Source organism: Calidris pugnax, unplaced genomic scaffold (assembly GCF_001431845.1).
Source record: "Calidris pugnax isolate Ruff unplaced genomic scaffold, ASM143184v1 scaffold88, whole genome shotgun sequence".
NCBI classification, from domain to species: Eukaryota; Metazoa; Chordata; class Aves; order Charadriiformes; family Scolopacidae; genus Calidris; species Calidris pugnax.
This window is the reverse complement of record NW_015090849.1, coordinates 1,845,948-1,864,308: the sequence shown is the minus strand read 5'-3', so window position 1 is coordinate 1,864,308 and position 18,361 is coordinate 1,845,948. Positions and strand designations below refer to the sequence as shown.

The 18,361-nt window shown below is 42.7% G+C and overlaps 1 protein-coding gene across 1 annotated transcript in view; it reads left to right on the top strand.

Annotated features, from left to right (window-relative positions):
- The first annotated feature begins 546 nt into the window (after positions 1 to 546).
- The window catches only part of DOCK5 (dedicator of cytokinesis 5), a 125,535-nt gene continuing 107,720 nt past the window's right edge, over positions 547 to 18,361 (top strand). The window contains exon 1 of the mRNA XM_014943139.1: positions 547 to 643. Within this exon, the coding sequence (XP_014798625.1) occupies positions 547 to 643 (97 nt within the window). The remainder of the gene's footprint in view (positions 644 to 18,361) is intronic.

The following is an 18,361-nucleotide window of genomic DNA, read 5'->3' as shown; positions in this document are numbered from 1 at the left end:
TATTTTGTTAATCTAAAGCCAAAAGTAATATTTAACCAAAACAAAACTGTAATTTAGGATATCGGTTTAATAGCAACTTGCACATTCTTACAGATTCATGCTGCTAATTCATTTGTATGCATGGGCTCCTGCAGAATATGTGGAATCCAGATAAAACCGATCAGGCTTCCTGCTAATATTAAAGACTGATTGCAAGATCAGCCTCTGTAATTATAACATGGCAGACATAATTTCTGCTCGTCTGTGAAGTGTTCACCGTACTCTTGGCACTGGAAATGAGATAAGTTGTTCAATTTCCTCTGATGCCGTGAGAAGTCACAATTCTAAATCCTGGGGAGACTTCAGAGGAGATTGCAGAGAACTGCGAGTGGGTAGCATTTCAGTTAGAATTATACAGCACATATATTTTCAGAGAAAGTGCAGAGCCAGACTTCAGAGCTCATTGAGCGATGATGTTCCAGAGCAAACCGTTTTAGGCGACGCTGTGCATCAACTGTACGAACAGTGAAATGCTGCTGATTCATCTGGATCTTTGCTTTGGCTTCGATGAACTGTGGTGCCACCAAGTGCCAGCCCGCAGTAAGAAAGCAGCTCAGCCTGATCAGCACGGGCAACTTCCAGCTGATCTTTTTCGGGGAATGCAGTGAGCTGCAGCAGGTGGGGTCACAGCTAAAATCACCTCTGAAACACAGAAATACAAAGGCTTGAAGTTGGGATTTACAGCATGAATTCTTCCAAAGCCTTAAAACTTGCTGCAACTTAGCTATTAATAACTGATTTACCCACATTCTCAGCTTAAATTGCTTGACTGAAAGGATAGAAGCAATGATTCAGTAGTTAATAACATACGTAGATCCTACAGCACAGTTTAGACTAAAAAAGTAGCAGATGCTTCCTTTGTGTCCTTTTCCTCACAAGCCAGAGATTCCGCAGATTTCTCAGCAGAATTGTGAAGGGTGGCCTGAAAGCCACCATGAGGTTGCTGGGCTGGGTTTTGCATACAGGGAAAGAGCTGGAAAGGACCTTATTCTGCTGGTCTCTGAAATACTAGTTCTGCAGGTGACAGAAAAAGAAAAGGAAAGAAGAAAGGGAACTAATATGAAATTGTGGCAGCCTTAAAGCACCGATGGGTGAGACAATACATCGTATGAATACATTAATCTTATGTAATTTCAGAGAAGCAAGCTTGCCAGAACTGACGTAAATAGAGAGCTGGAACATTTTTAGGTATATACTCTTCTTGATTCTCAAGTGGACTGTATCTGCCAGTACTCACTGTGCTGGTTTGGTTTTTTTTTTTTTCTATTCTACTCAAGGTGATCCAGGTTTGTCCTGCATTACTTCTGCTGTGTTGTGAGAAGGGAATAATGCCTGGCTTTTAGACCTTGGGTGATAGAAACTCTTGCTGTCCTCATTGGTAGAATTTCACTGAATTGCACCATCCCTGAGAGTGTATTATCAAGAGTCGGCTCTTTTTTTAGTCCTTGTTTTCTTTTGAACAAAATTGGAAGATTTGTTCAAATTATACTGGCTAATTATACTGTACTACTACAGCAGATCTGTTAAGACTGGAATGCTTGCATAAGAAATTAAACCTATATTAGTAGATAGCCTTGAGTCTTTTACAGGAGATCCCTCTGAGTAGGGACTCTAGCCCGGTGGAGAATTGTTCCCTACAGTGTATTTTCTAATTGCTATTTGAATATGAATCTAACTGACATTTCCTAAGAGGGGAAAACTGTAAGTAGCCAAGTCATAGATAAGACTCTGTGAATTTTCCTTTTCTACCCTAGAAGAAAGTCTGCAGAGTCCCTTTGCCCAGGTGAGAGCATCGTGTACCTCCCCAGAAGATGAGCCTGGTCCCTGCAGTGCTGAAACAAACCTCTCCATGTTCCTGGGGCTGGGAATGGCTTCATCAAATTGCAGATCAAGTCTGCTTCTGCCTTCCCTCCCGTGAAACAATTCATTGAACTGCTACGAATGAATCAGTCAGCCCATCTGGTACTCGCTGGAACCAGAGAGAGCTGAGGCACAAAGAGTCAGAGCTGGTCCCTTAATTGATGGATTTATATCTTAAGATGTGAGAAACATTCAAAGGCCTGAGCGGTGTCAGTCTATCAGTGCAGGCAGAGTGCTGCTGATTTACAGCAGCTGAGATCCAGCTTCTCATTTGCTTTCTAATGCAGACTTCAGACTAGTAATTACAGATTGCACACGAGCACACATAAGAAATGCACATATTTTCTCTTAGAACAAAAGGCATCATCCTTTTTGTGCAGTTTTGTGGTTTTTGTTGGGTTTTTTTCCATTTAGTGTGTGTCTCTAATTTATATCTCAAGACTGAACTGATGTTCCAGGCTACAGACTGTCATCTCTCTCTCTCTCTGTTACTGCACAGGCTTATAAAAGGATGTGCATCCGATTCTGGAATCCCACCGCGATTAATCCTTCCCTCTTAAAGCTGGTGTTGGATCAAGCACTTTGTCTTACTCTGATTAGTCTTTGATGTCAGTAAAATAATAACATAATCAAGTCTTCCTGCCTTTCTTGCGGTGCAGTTTCGATGAAAAAATTAGTTAATGTTTTTAGACTGCTATATTAAAGATAAGTATTATTTAGGCTGAATTACTTGGGCAGGTTATTAACAATCTGTTCCTCTTCAACGTCTGTACCAAACTCACTAATTAAAATCCAGATGAATAGGAAGAGAGAGGAAAACTTTTTTTTTTACCTACTACAGAGAGTTTCCAGTTAACAGCAAGTAATTTTATTTTCTTTTGCTTGCTTGGTTGGTTCTGCTTTGCTACAGGCAGCGCATATATTCCTAAATGCCTGGCAACAGCGATCTGACGTCAGCCCAGGCTCACTCCTGAGCAGCAGAAATAGAGTTCCTTGTCAACGTGTTCTCCTTGCGAGTGAACTACACCGTGCTAGTGCGGGGACAGACTGTGTCTGAGATCTCCTGGCTGCGCAGAGAAGTGAAAACATGATGCTTGGCTCGAGACTGGGAGGTATAACCAGGCTGGCAGTGGGTGCGTGGTGTGTGCTGTGTGCTGAGGGCATGGATCTGAGCACGGCAATAGCTGTTTCCTTGCAGGAACAAGTGACTCCTCATCACTTGATGACAACTTCTGTGCATAGCGAAGTGGCAGAGCCACTGTCTTCCATAGAGGAAAATGCTGTTCCATGCAAGGCAGTGGTTCCCAGTTCATGTAGGACCTGTGGAGTCTATTGCAGTGAGTTACCACTCAGCCAAGTTGGGCAGTATCTTGTCTGGGTGGCTCCTGGTTCTTCTGGGATCCCACAGAACAGGAAGTTTTACAAAAAAGAAAAAAAAAATATGGAATCTTCACAATAAAATGGGATTGGCATAGAATACAGAGGGAAGTCTGCAGAGGGTATTTGTTACATTGCTAGGAAGTTTGCTTCTGTGTGGATTTTAAAAACCACTTAACCACTTTTAAAATTTTGGAATGTGACTTAGGGCTTTCAAAAATGAAGATGTTTTGAGTTGTAGTTCATGTGCACATCTACAGAGAATCCTTACAGAGCATGACTCTGCAAATGCACTTTTTGTTCTCATACAGCAAAACCGAGAGCGTAACTGAATGACAATTTTATCTCATCTTGTGTCTCTGTGCTGGAGGAGGCAGTTTTTCTTGTACAAGAAAATTAAGTCTCCTTTTATTTGCTGTTAGCTGCAGAAATATTTGAGGCAGGCAAGGACTTTAGTGGGAAATAACTATACAGAAACTGAAATACTGCATACTCTTCATCTTTGCCTTTTTTTTTTGTATTTGCTTTTCTTGTACTGCTGCCAAACCTGCCCAGTGGTCCCAAATATCAGAGCCTTGCTGTAGCCTTGCCATGAAATGGGCCAGGGCTGTTCCCTTTCTGCAGTGAAGAGCATTCTCTCCTTCCAGAGGCTGGGCTACTCCCTGCTGAGTCTGGGCTAGCGCTCTTGTTTTCCATGCTGATCTCTTAGTGGCATCTAGTGTTTGAGACCTGGAATAACGTCTCCTGGCAAACGTTTGGGGCTGCAGTAACCTTGAGGACTTCCTCTGAGAAGATCTCTTTTTGCACAGAATATCTGCTCTCACATGAGGGCTTAGACCTTTTAAAAGAAACCTTTTCTAAAAACCTCCTTCTCCCTGTGTCCCAGTGCTTGCCTTTGATTTTGGTATTTAGTGAGTCCTTTTCTTGAACTTTGATATATTTGTCATTAATTCTCACTCTTAGGGATTTAGGATCTCCACAGCCCTCAGTGTTAATCTCCATTTCCCCATAGCAGAGGCTTTTCCCTCCCAGTACAGTTCTAAGAGTTTTTCTTTTCTGGAGGTACGAAACAATCTAATGGACTCTGTGTTAGACCAAACCTCTAGGAACATCAAGACCAGGAAGCCGTCTGTGAATGATACTGTCAGAAGGTCTGTGTTGAAGCTCTGCACCCCTTTTGGGAGGGTTTTGTGGGAAAGGGAGGGGAAAAAAGGGGGACATGGAACAGCTGTGAGAGGCAGGGTGTAAGCTAAGAGATCTTAAAGGTTAGTGCCAGACATCTTCAAACCCCTAGACTATACTGCTGATATTATTCATGATTTTTGCTGCTCCGCCCCATTCCTGCAAGCAGGAAAAAACAAGCCCTTTTTTCTTCCTCTATTCTCTTTTTTGGTCCCCTTTATAAAAGAAAAAAGCTCTACATTCAGTATATTATCTCACGTGAGTGCTGCACTGCTGCTATATTAAAGATAAGTATTATTTAGGCTGAATTACTTGGGCAGGTTATTAACAATCTGTTCCTCTTCAACGTCTGTACCAAACTCACTAATTAAAATCCAGATGAATAGGAAGAGAGAGGAAAACTTTTTTTTTTACCTACTACAGAGAGTTTCCAGTTAACAGCAAGTAATTTTATTTTCTTTTGCTTGCTTGGTTGGTTCTGCTTTGCTACAGGCAGCGCATATATTCCTAAATGCCTGGCAACAGCGATCTGACGTCAGCGCAGGCTCACTGCTGAGCAGCAGAAATAGAGTTCCTTGTCAACGTGTTCTCCTTGCGAGTGAACTACACTGTGCTAGTGCGGGGACAGACTGTGTCTGAGATCTCCTGGCTGCGCAGAGAAGTGAAAACATGATGCTTGGCTCGAGACTGGGAGGTATAACCAGGCTGGCAGTGGGTGCGTGGTGTGTGCTGTGTGCTGAGGGCATGGATCTGAGCACGGCAATAGCTGTTTCCTTGCAGGAACAAGTGACTCCTCATCACTTGATGACAACTTCTGTGCATAGCGAAGTGGCAGAGCCACTGTCTTCCATAGAGGAAAATGCTGTTCCATGCAAGGCAGTGGTTCCCAGTTCATGTAGGACCTGTGGAGTCTATTGCAGTGAGTTACCACTCAGCCAAGTTGGGCAGTATCTTGTCTGGGTGGCTCCTGGTTCTTCTGGGATCCCACAGAACAGGAAGTTTTACAAAAAAGAAAAAAAAAATATGGAATCTTCACAATAAAATGGGATTGGCATAGAATACAGAGGGAAGTCTGCAGAGGGTATTTGTTACATTGCTAGGAAGTTTGCTTCTGTGTGGATTTTAAAAACCCAATGACCACTTAACCACTTTTAAAATTTTGGAATGTGACTTAGGGCTTTCAAAAATGAAGATGTTTTGAGTTGTAGTTCATGTGCACATCTACAGAGAATCCTTACAGAGCATGACTCTGCAAATGCACTTTTTGTTCTCATACAGCAAAACCGAGAGCGTAACTGAATGACAATTTTATCTCATCTTGTGTCTCTGTGCTGGAGGAGGCAGTTTTTCTTGTACAAGAAAATTAAGTCTCCTTTTATTTGCTGTTAGCTGCAGAAATATTTGAGGCAGGCAAGGACTTTAGTGGGAAATAACTATACAGAAACTGAAATACTGCATACTCTTCATCTTTGCCTTTTTTTTTTGTATTTGCTTTTCTTGTACTGCTGCCAAACCTGCCCAGTGGTCCCAAATATCAGAGCCTTGCTGTAGCCTTGCCATGAAATGGGCCAGGGCTGTTCCCTTTCTGCAGTGAAGAGCATTCTCTCCTTCCAGAGGCTGGGCTACTCCCTGCTGAGTCTGGGCTAGCGCTCCTGTTTTCCATGCTGATCTCTTAGTGGCATCTAGTGTTTGAGACCTGGAATAACGTCTCCTGGCAAACGTTTGGGGCTGCAGTAACCTTGAGGACTTCCTCTGAGAAGATCTCTTTTTGCACAGAATATCTGCTCTCACATGAGGGCTTAGACCTTTTAAAAGAAACCTTTTCTAAAAACCTCCTTCTCCCTGTGTCCCAGTGCTTGCCTTTGATTTTGGTATTTAGTGAGTCCTTTTCTTGAACTTTGATATATTTGTCATTAATTCTCACTCTTAGGGATTTAGGATCTCCACAGCCCTCAGTGTTAATCTCCATTTCCCCATAGCAGAGGCTTTTCCCTCCCAGTACAGTTCTAAGAGTTTTTCTTTTCTGGAGGTACGAAACAATCTAATGGACTCTGTGTTAGACCAAACCTCTAGGAACATCAAGACCAGGAAGCCGTCTGTGAATGATACTGTCAGAAGGTCTGTGTTGAAGCTCTGCACCCCTTTTGGGAGGGTTTTGTGGGAAAGGGAGGGGAAAAAAGGGGGACATGGAACAGCCGTGAGAGGCAGGGTGTAAGTTAAGAGATCTTAAAGGTTAGTGCCAGACATCTTCAAACCCCTAGACTATACTGCTCATATTATGCATTATTTTCACTGCTCCACCCCATTCCTGCAAGCAGGAAAAAACAAGCCTTTTTTTCTTCCTCTATTCTCTTTTTTGGTCCCCTTTATAAAAGAAAAAAGCTCTACATTCAGTATATTATCTCACGTGAGTGCTGCACTGCGCAGAGCCAGCGTACTCTCCTGAAGGTCTCCATATGCCAGAGAGGTGCAGAACTTTGAATGTCATCTGCACTTTTATTTCTAGAGCTGAGGGGGTTCCCAGGAGGAGAAGTGTTCTACCTCTGGAGAATCAACACTGAATGAGATATCACAAGGAATTTACTTTAAAAATGAAAGCCTATTTCAAGTGAGAGAGAATTAACTTATGCAGAGGACAATTAAATGCTCTGAAGACAGTCTCTTATCAGCAGTATTACATGCATCAGGCAGTACCCTAGAAAAAGTGATTATTGCATTGGTATTGTTTCTCAGTTTTGGTTCTTCATATTGTGAATATGTCTCTTTCCTCTTTTTCAATGGGAGAAAAGGGAAATAAGAAAGTTGGAGAAAAAAATAGATAAAACTCATGAAAAGAGTCAGTATTAGTTGAATGGAGAAGTTCTTACGGCTATGAATGTATCATCCATGTGCTCATTTATTCCTGTGCAAATGGAACTGAGTCATAAGAAGCATACAGTCTTCATTTTTTTTATTGTAAAGTGTTCATCACATAACAAAACTTAGTGCTTGTTCAGAGCATTTTTCTATAAAGACCTCAAAGCTGCTTATGCAAATAATTCAAGCCCTGCAAGTAAATATATGAGAGTGTGTCTGTATTGAGAATGCAAATAATATGCTGTATTCAGAACCCGTAAATTGTAGATTAGGACTTCTGAAGAGTTCCATTTAACCATTAATTGTTTGCAGCAAAATAATGCACATCCATATCTTTATAGGTCCATACTTAGGACTATACTATGTGGAGATAATTCTGAGCCATGAAATATGTATCTGGGTATTAGACTGGGTGACTTCTTGGGTGCATTTATCATTCGTGAGTAGGTCTAGAAACTGCAGCATTTAGTATTAGCTTGAGCTCAGGAGTCCTAAGATCTTGATTTGATTTTTCTTTTTATCAGCATTGATTTATTATTTGAGAAGTAATTACATATGACAGCAGAGACAAGCAGGCATCAAACTCCTGTGAGATCAGAGTCAGATCCTTCCACTGTTGCTTCTGTCCATCTGAATCTGCATCTCCCCTTCACCAATCAAACATCTGTGGATTTTTTTGTAAGGAAGCAACCTCTGAAACAAGGCAAAACAATTGCTGTTTTTTTATAAAAATGCATCTGAACTCCCAAAGAAAAAACAGTCTACTGCTGCATGTAACAGGCTTCTGACTTAAATAGGTGGTTTTAGCTTTCTGGTGTCCTGATTGCCAAAATCAGAAGCTTGATTTTGTTGTGATACTTTTCATTTAGACCTCCCAGAAGCAGGGGAAGAAAAAGAGTCCTACTTTTAAAAAAGGAATTATTGATTGCAGTCTGCTGAAGACAACTCCTAAGAATTATTGGAAGCTCATTTCCAGCCTTGGAAATTTTGATTAAATCTGACCACACTACCCCCTGCTGAGGACACTTTCGGGAACAAGCTCTTCAGACATTAAAGATGTAAGAGATATATTAAATATAAAATAGTCGATAGCCACGATTCAGCTGTGATAGATAGATACCACAGGCATTGCAAAAGGGCTTCTACTAATAGGCACTTTGGAATTAGCCAGTGATTCTTAATGAAAATGCCTGCCAGCACTTCCTCCTTTTAATCTTGCACATGATCTTGAAAAGGAGGGAGAAGCAGGATTACTGGCACAAAAGTAAAATATAAATTCAGAGTTTGTAAGCCTCTTGGTACCTGTTGTTTCATTGCAGATGTGCCATCGTGGCTCCAGATGAGGCTTCTGGCCTTACACGGTCGCAGAGAAACAGGAATAAGATAGAGAAAAACTCAGCCTGGCTTCATACTGCTGTAAATAGGCAGAGTTTCTGTCTAAGCTACTAAAGTACTGGTTAGAGCAAAATGTATCCTTCACTGATGAATGCTGCTTGCTGTTCATGTTGTTACATTAACAATTTTGCTGAAATCTTCATCTTGCTAAAGTTAGTCTGAGTGTTACTACCGAATTTGTCTCTCAGCTCCTCAAGCGCTGGCAAAACACCTGTTTTTAGTGCTAAAACAAACTTTCATCACAGCTTCCCTCACTGTCCCATGCATTGTAAAGATAATTATGTATTCAGTAATCTTTTCCTTTACTCTTTAGTCTTTTGCAATGAGATGTCTCTGATGGGTGGGTGAAGAATGCCACAATAGCAGCCATAACAAAGTTTGTTCTTCTATCAGGAAGTTAACTGAGCTCTGTTGTATCTCACTGATTATAAAACCTGTTTAATTTTCCGCAGTAAATGGGAACAATATAATATAATAAACCCCACAGTGCGTTGGCATTGAAATTAAGTCTTTTATCAGCAATACATTTCTACAAAACATTTATCTCCACAATAATTATTCAGTCAGATAGCACAAGGGGGCCCAGGCATATTCACGGTGTGAATGGTGTCATAAAACAGACGTTGCCCTGGGGATAATTCTTTGCTCTTCCAAATCTAGCAGAATCCTGGGCTTCCTTTTCACAGTTCCAAACCATTCATGGAGCTGCTGTATGTAATTGCCTACATAGAAAACTGTATTATAAAGTGTGTGAATATGGTTTTTCATATAGTTAGGAACAAGGGGCTGAAAACATAGCCACCCTGTGACCATTTAGTTCTATCGAAATCAACAACTAGATGAAAGAAGACCCATCAGTATTACAGCTTTTTCATAGGCAAATGACAGTTTGAAAGAGAGGAGTTTAGATCAACCCACCGGTTGTGAAAATCATCTTTCCTGAATTTATAGAGTGCTTTGTCCAGCATTAAATGCTTTTTTACTCTAATAAAATAGGAAAAGAATAAAAGACAATGATTAAAACAGAGTAGGGGGATTTGGAATCCCTAGGGTATGTCTCGGGCTCTGAAAAATTCTTGAAAACAAAGATTGAGAAACATGAGACTTTACTTTTCCCCTCACAGTAATTAGCCCTATAGTTTTAAACAGCAATGCCACCTTTGCTGTTCTCTACAAGGTTGAGCGTCCTTTTAAAAACCAGTGAAATCAGTTCCTTTAAGCCCATTTTCTCTATTTTCCTGGGCTGGTTCTTTAGGCTGCTTCACTGTAAAGAATGGAGAGGAAACTACTTCAGTATTTTTGAAGGAAGAGTTACTTGTTGCTTTCTTTTCATAATTCTTAATTTGGAAAGCCCAAGGCGGTAGCTGAGGGAGTTTTAAATAACCCGAGATTAACTAGATACAAAACCCAGACAAATACACAGATTTCCTTCTCTAATGATGTAATGATGAGTTGATAATGGTCATTTCTTGGGGAAGATTCTGGACTGTTTCAGTCACCTACTAAAAAGATCCTGTGTCTGCTCGTTTACAGCAGCTGACAATGCATATTCTGCTGTTTCCTTAAATCTCCTGCCTTTGCTCACCTAATTTTATGGCAGGTTTCATTTGGGTAGTTCCTGCCTCATCCGATCAGTTGTTTACAGGACAAGTAACAGAGATCTGTATCTTACTTCACAGGTTTTGTAATAAAAGCTTGGAGTAACTAAAGGTCTATTTCTGTCAAACTTTCTCTTTCCATTATTCCCTGGAAAGAGTCACAAATTTCAGTCCAGCAATTTTGATTATGAGATTTTACCCAAGGCCACTGACTTGCAAAACCTTTCATCAAACATGCAGCCGTCTTTCAGACAAAGGGAATTGCAAGATAACCTCTGCCTGTGCCTTCTGCTGCCCTTTTTAGAAGAAGCTCAAAAGCAAGATAAAACAGTTTAATATCCAGCTGTTGGGAAAGATCTTGGCGTCATGACTTGAAATATATCAGGCAGATGATCTCCAACTGAAATTAATGTCACAGCCCTTTTTGACATTACCGAGACCAACATTTGGTGCATGAAATGTGGAAAGCAAGCAAAACAATTTCTTTCAATGAGGCTGTGCTGATTTACATTCATGGAGGCTCGTGACCACTGAATGAGTTACTAATATGAATAACAAAGTCTGGCTTCCAGCAGTAATTCATTCATGAGCTGAGGAGCTGAATTTGCTCCTGGCCCATGAGGCTCTTTCTCAGTGCATGTGGCAGCAATAAATGGACTCAAGTGAATTATAGATGATGAAGATAGTTAAAAGCAATTTTACAAGTGAGATCTCTGAATGCTCTACCACTTGAGGCATCATTTCCCATTGTGTCTCATTTCAGGAATATTGGATTTGGGACTTAACAGTACCTACAGGAGTATGGCATTGGCCTTCTCACGTTGGGTTGGTGCAGATAAGTAAATGAAGGCATGCATCATGCTGGCATTTGCAGCATTGAACACACTCTTGAGCGTTGCAGATGTGGTGTTAACACCTTGCATCTTCTAATGAAGCAAATATCCTACTGAGCTTTGCAGCTAATGCAAAAGTTGATTGTATGATTGATGCTTTGATTTGCATGGATAGAATTCATGCCTGAACAAAGGGAGAGATCACCATCTGGATAAAATGCAGACTAGATGGGAAGATTCTTCTGTCTTTCCTTAAAAAGAAACAGATGGAGGAGGGGGAGAGAAGCTATGCTTTGAAATTTTAATAAACTCAGACATAAAAATACAAAGCTATTAAAATGGAAACGCCAACTAACTGATTACTCAGAACCTGTTCATCTGACTTAAGGATACATCAAGGCAGAAATTTTCAAAGCTGCCTAAGGGCTGTTACAGTCCCCATTCCTGTTTAATTGAAAAGGAGTCAGGTTTCAAAAGTCAGATGGCTTTGGAAATTTTGGCACAAAATCATGAACCAGAGGTGATTACATTTAATCTAGAATTGCTCTTGAGAAAAAGTGCTAAACCTGTCTAACAAACTATTACCCTACTCGGCACCGTATTAACCCAACTCAACAGTGGCAAAATTGTACTGGAACCAATAGCTCTGCCCCATTAGGAGTGAAGAAAACTCAAGGGTGATGTGGAGGGAATGGAGGAGAGCTACACAGCACTGTGTCTGCAGCCACGTCCAGTGCTGTGGAAACCAGTCGTGCTGCTGCTGAGGTGAAGGAAAGTTCTCCTGACCTCTCCAAGAAACCTCTCCCTGCCTATTCCTTGCGTGCAGACCCTGAAGTCGTTAAAGCTGGGAGATTTTGAACATCACTGAATCCAACTGAGTCAGCCACATGCAGATGGTATCTACATACCTTCTGATTTTGAGTTGATAAGCTTGTGTGGTACAGTGCTGGGGACATGCAATGTCAGGTCTTCATTAACTTAGACATACACTAGCAAATCTGAGTCTGGATGGCTTTCTGAGACACTTAAATTAACTTCAACAGGAATTAGCTTTCAAGGTACTTTTAAATTCCTACTAGGCACCTTTCAGCATCATTAAGCATCTAAATACCTTTACAAAACTGTCCTGGAGACATATATCCGTTTTGGACAGGAAATCTCCTGTCCAAATCATGTAATTGCTTTTGGTGTTTTTTTATACAAAAGCAACAACTTTTACACAGCATCTTCTCCGTTGCTGGTCTTGGCAGAAACATTGTTTACCCCCAGTTCTGCTTGTCAGCCTGCAACCCCATGCAGGGTAGCAGTGTGCTATCCCATCAGTCAGCCTCCTGGGGACTCTGCTGCTCTGTTGTATTCAGAGAAATTCTATATGTCCTGCTTAGGAAGCAACTACACTATGCATAAGTAGAAGAAGGAAACAATGAAGCCCCGTTCATGTTAGACCTTGGGTCAATGAGGCGTGCACGGAGCTGCTCTATATTTCTTCCAGTGAAGAAACTGTTTCCTTCCATCAGTGCAGGAAGATGGAACATACTGAAATGTATTTGCAGGAGAGAGATATCTTGCAATAATGCATGAGGTGGTGTCGGTTACACACTCCTTTGCTTACTCTTTCATAGAATCATAGAATTGTCTGGGTTGGAAGGGACCCTTAAGATCATTGAGTCCAACCCTCAACCTCACTCTGATAAAAACCATCACTAAACCACGTCTCTAAGCACTATGTCAACCCGGCTTTTAAATCCCTCCAGGGATGGGGCCTCAACCACTTCCCTGGGCAGCCCATTCCAAGGCTTCACAACCCTTTCACGGTCAAAATTCTTCCTAATATCCAATCTCAGCCTCCCCTGGGGCAACTTGAGGCCGTTTCCTCTTGTGCCATTGCCTGTGACTTGGGAGAAGAGTCCGACCCCCCCTGGCTACACCCTCCTTTCAGGGAGTTGGAGAGAGCCAGAAGGTCTCCCCTCAGCCTCCTTTTGTCCAGGCTCAACACCCCCAGCTCCCTCAGCCTCTCCTGATATGACTTACTCTCCAGACCCCTCACCAGCTCCGTTGTCCTTCTCTGGACCCGCTCCAGCCCCTCAAGGTCTTTTTTTGTGATGAGGGGCCCAAAACTGGACACAGCCCTTGAGGTGGGGCGTAACACCTTAGCTCCATGTGATAATCAAAAGGTGGATTGTAAGAGCTAAAAACCTCGGTTTAGTTAATGAATGTTTGCCCTTTCTCACAGCTGTGCTGGTGCAGAATAATCCAGAAAAAAAAGAGTGCCAGTGAAACTGGTGGCAGGTAAATACTGGTTTTATTGAAAAAAATTTAGACATACCTCTGTTACATTAACAGAACAAAATAACTGACAATGGGGTATTGCAAACTAAGTAACAAAACTAGCATTATCATACAAGCATTTGCCTCATTTGGGTAACAAAATGTGCAGTGAAATACTCAGCTATAATGTATCTGGGCTGTGATATTTTCAGATAATATGTTAAATATTGTTCCATGATAAAACATGTACAGGCAGATGGATAAACCCACTGTTTTCTTCTATTTGTGGTGTATGTATGTATTTGCATATTTAATTGCTTATCAAGCTTACTGTGCTGCTTTTTATTTCTGGTTTCTGCCAGTGACTGGAAAATAAGAGTCCAGTTCTTAACCAGACCTGATCTTTCATCAGCTAGAGGCATTGACTTATGAAATTAATGAACAGATGGCTTTGGTTTTAGGAGTACTGTTTCAGTCGGTGTGTTAAAACTAGTTGCTATTTTGCTGAACAGCATTGATTTATTATTTTAGGGGGTTTTTTCCATGCTGTTTCCCTATCCTTTCTCTTGCTTTCAATGTAAAGCTCTTGATTCAAGTGCCATGGGTTTTGTTTGTATGTGCACAGAACTTAGCTAGACAGGGTCCGGGCTGGTGACTACTACAGTTCTTAAGCGTTATCACAGGAAAAACCTTCTTTTCTTCCCTTTTCCCCTCAGTCAATGAAGGTCGGTACATTCTTTAGCTGTTGTAGTTCTTATTCGGAACACAGGGGGGCACTAGAATTACGTTTCTGAAACTTGAGTTCCACCACAAAAAGCGATGAAATTGGTGCTTCAGAAATGTTTCTAATAACTCTGTTAACGTCACATTTTGTAATGCTAAGTTTAGACAAAAGTTTCGCTTCAGCAGTCTGATCATTTGCAAACATGCTCTTCTTCCAACTGCAAAGTAAAAGTCCCAGGAGTAATGTGACTTTCTTAGTGCACTAAAAATGTGCATGAACCTCAAGTCACCCAAATTCTCTCCATCCAACCTGAGACGTGACCCCAGCACCGTGGGTTTGATGTGCTACTTCTGTAAACTGAGTTAATCTCTGATGTAGCCTCAATTAGAATTTAACTAATTTAACTACTCCTGTTCAGGGCAGAGAAGAAGGGGTCCAGACCGCTCACCATTAATGGCCCTGTTCAACAGCACTTGAGCATTAAAAGAAAGAGAAGGGAAAATATATCTGGTGATATTATCAAATTAAAGAAAAGGCTTTCTGAAATAAAACCTACTTTCAGTGATAGCTGAGATTGCTTCCTTCACGTGCTCTGGACAATAATGGTTTGCAAATCATTATATTTAATGAAACATTCACCAACTTCCCCTACTACAGGAATGAGACCAGCTACTCTAGTTACTACTTGTCTATTTTTCATGCTTTGCTCTTTTTTTCATTTGCTGCCAAGAATTTGCTTTACCTGGGCTGGAAAACACTGGCGCACAGCTCAGGCAGCTTAACTACAAAATCAAGAATCTTAAAGTAAAATCAAGGTTCTGGGCTCTCAGACTCTTGTTGAGAGAACCTCTAGCCAAAGGCCTTGGCAGCCAGGATACAGGTGGTCTTTCAAAAGCTCATTTCAGTGTCTCCACAGATACTTTTCTTCTTTAATAATCTGGCCTCAGATCTAAGCACCTTCCACAGTCCCTCTCGTGTCACCTACAAGATATTACTCATCCGGCTGTTTCTCTTCTTCATTTGGGATGATGCTGGAAGCCAGGAAAAAGGAAATAAAACTATCTTTACCAGATGTTAGCACACACAAAGCACCCTGAGTTGCAGCAAGGAATGTTTAGCTCGAAGCACTGAACATTTGACAAGACCAACACTTCAGGCCTGGCTGGAGCAGCTCACCAGGGGTGGATGGAGCATTTCTTGGACAGAAGGCAATGCAGGGTGATGCAAAAGAAGTGGTCTCTGCATCTCTTGTTCTGCCATGCACTGCAAAAGGGCCACAGAAGAGCCATATCCCATTTGTAGCAGGGAGTATTTTGGAATCCAGGTGGTCCAGGATCAGAGCAGAGAGGTCTAGAACAACCATCACCCTCTTTAATCATCTCGATAGCACAGTTACGGTGCTCTTTGTGTTAAGGTCTCAAAGCACTGTGCAATATTAAGCTTCCATCAAAAATGTCTGGGTGAATCTTCCAGAGTAAAAGAATTTGCAAAATATCTAAATATTTGCTCTTCATCCAGGCGTGGATGCCCCCACCCTGCTGTGAGGGGACCGGCCCAAGGCAGTGCCCTGTGAGCCCACAGCTCCCTACAAAACCACGGCAAGGACTCCACGTAGTGGCACCACACAAGCTTTAGTGAGAGGCTTTTGTGCATAAAAACAATGACTTCACACATGTGCCAGTACCACATGGTTGGCTGGATTGAATTAGTGTTTTAGAGATAACAAATTAGTTAACCAGTTCCAGCTTTGAAATATTTTCATTTTTTTATTTCTAACTTGCCCTACGTATTGCCATACGCTGCGCTGAATTTTCAGGTGCCATTTAGGTATTGACAGACCGTGTCCCTGTTTAACCTGTAAGCCCTGGTGTTCAGATGCACACATCTGAATGTAGTTGGGGCATCTCAGTCACGTCATGAGCAGCCCTTGGGAGAAGATCAAAACATCATTTTAGAGAAGGGTTTGGCTGCCTGCTGGAAACGGGGTGTGACATTGCTGCGCATCGCTCGAGATGAGTAACTGTGTGTGTGTAACAAATTCATGGGCCATGCATTCTTGACAGATGACAGATCATAGAATCACAGAATTGTCTGGGTTGGAAGGGACCTTTAAGATCATTGAGTCCAACCCTCAACCTCACTCTGATCAAAACCATCACTAACCCATGGCTCTAAGCACTATGTCAACCCGGCTTTTAAATCCCTCCAGGGATGGTGCCTCAACCACTTCCCTGGGCAGCCCATTCCAAGGCTTAATAACCCTTTCAGGGTCAAAATTCTTCCTAATATCCAATCTGAACCTCCCCTGGGGCAACTGGAGGCCATTTCCTCTTGTGCCATTGCCTGTGATTTGGGAGAAGAGACCAACCCCCCCTGGCTACACCCTCCTTTCAGGGAGTTGGAGAGAGCCAGAGGTCTCCCCTCAGCCTCCTTTTCTCCAGGCTCAACACCCCCAGCTCCCTCAGAAGTTCTCCAGACCCTTCTCCTTGTGCTCCAGACCCCTCACCAGCTCCATTGCCTTTCTCTGGACCCACTCCAGCCCCTCAAGGTCTTTTTTTGTGATAATGGGCCCAAAACTGGACACAGCCCTCGAGGTGCAGTCTCACCAGTGCCCAGTACAGGGGGACAATCACCTCCCGAGTCCTACTCACCACGTATTGTTAAAAAAACCAGTATATTGTACAACAATACTGTAGCTTATAGTGATACTGTGTTCTTATGTTTAAAATTCTGGCTTGGAGAGAACAAGTACATTTGCTAGAGCAAATTACCAGTAATTAGTTCTTATTTCTATTACTCTGCCACTTAGAGGCGCCAGTGAAGATCAAGGCAAATGAAACTTATTAGAAGCACAGGTGGGAGGGTCTGTAATATGGAAAGCTGCTCTGAACACGCAGGAGGCTGGGAATTAGGGAGATGAAGAGATCTGCCCAGGACACTCAACAGCTGAGGGATAGAGCTACCCATAGTGCTTCTCACGTGGAATGTAAAATGATAAAAAAGATTTATCTCCCCAGATTTTCATGCTTTAGTGCAATTAAACAGGAGGGTAGGTTTTAAGATACTCTGAAAGATCACAGTTCTCGTTGCCTTCCACAGGAGATGGGCACACAGCAAAGATCAGGCACTAATGAAAACCAGATCTAGTTATTCACAGCCCCAGAGGGATGATGAGAACCTGGATCTCCTCAGCTTGGACCAAACGCTTTGTAAAGAATCTACTACTGTGATTTGGGATGGTGCTGCTTAATTAAGGGTGTCGGTAGTAGGTGTTACTGAATATCCCTCTCCCAGATAATTTGCCACACCACAGCCAACATAACTGCAGCAGCCAGCTGGTCTGGTTCAGGTCAGAGTGTCAGACCAGCCCTGCAGGATGCAGGACCCTGCACATCCCACGTCTCCATCACCAATCTGAAACACCTTATCAAGTCCCCGATCATGAGGCTGGAGTCAAATGGAGGTTTACATCATCGAGGGCCAAGTCAATCTGAAGAAAAGAACATTGCATCTTCTGCAGAGTGCAGTCCTGTGACCGTTCGTACAGATGCTTGGAGTACTTTTAAAATAACCCTTTTGTTTTCTTAGTTATTATGGAATCACGGAATCACAGATTTGTCAGAGTTGGAAGGGACCTTCTAGAGACCATCCAGTCCAACCCCCTGCCAAAGCAGGGCTGCCCAGAGCACATCACTCAGGAGCATCCAGGCGGGGCTTGAAGATCTCCAGAGAAGGGGACTCCACACCCTCCCTGGGCAGCCTCTGCCAGGGCTCTGCCACCCTCACCCCAAACAACTTCTTCCTCCCATTGCAGTGGAAATTCCCCTGCTACAGCTTGTGCCAGTGGCCCCTCGGCCTGTCCCTGGGAACCACGGAAAAGAGTCCGGCTCCATCCTCCTTCAACCCACCCTGGAGATCCTTGGGAGCATGAAGAAGGTCTCCCCTCAGCCTTCTCTTCTCCAGCCTCAAGAGCCCCAGCTCTCTCAGCCTTTCCTCACCAGGGAGATGCTCCAATCCCTCCCGCATCTTGGTTGCTTTATTAATGAATTACTTTTTAGAGCGGGAAAACCTCCGCTGGCTTCTCCATCGGTGTATTTAGCACCAATAACGGGAACCACTCACCGTAGCCGCCCTCCTCATTAGCGTTTCCCTCTCCCTCGTGCCTCATTAGCACCTTGCAGCGGGCCCGGCCGAGCGCAGGGGCCGGTTCCCCGGGGGGCCGGGCCGGG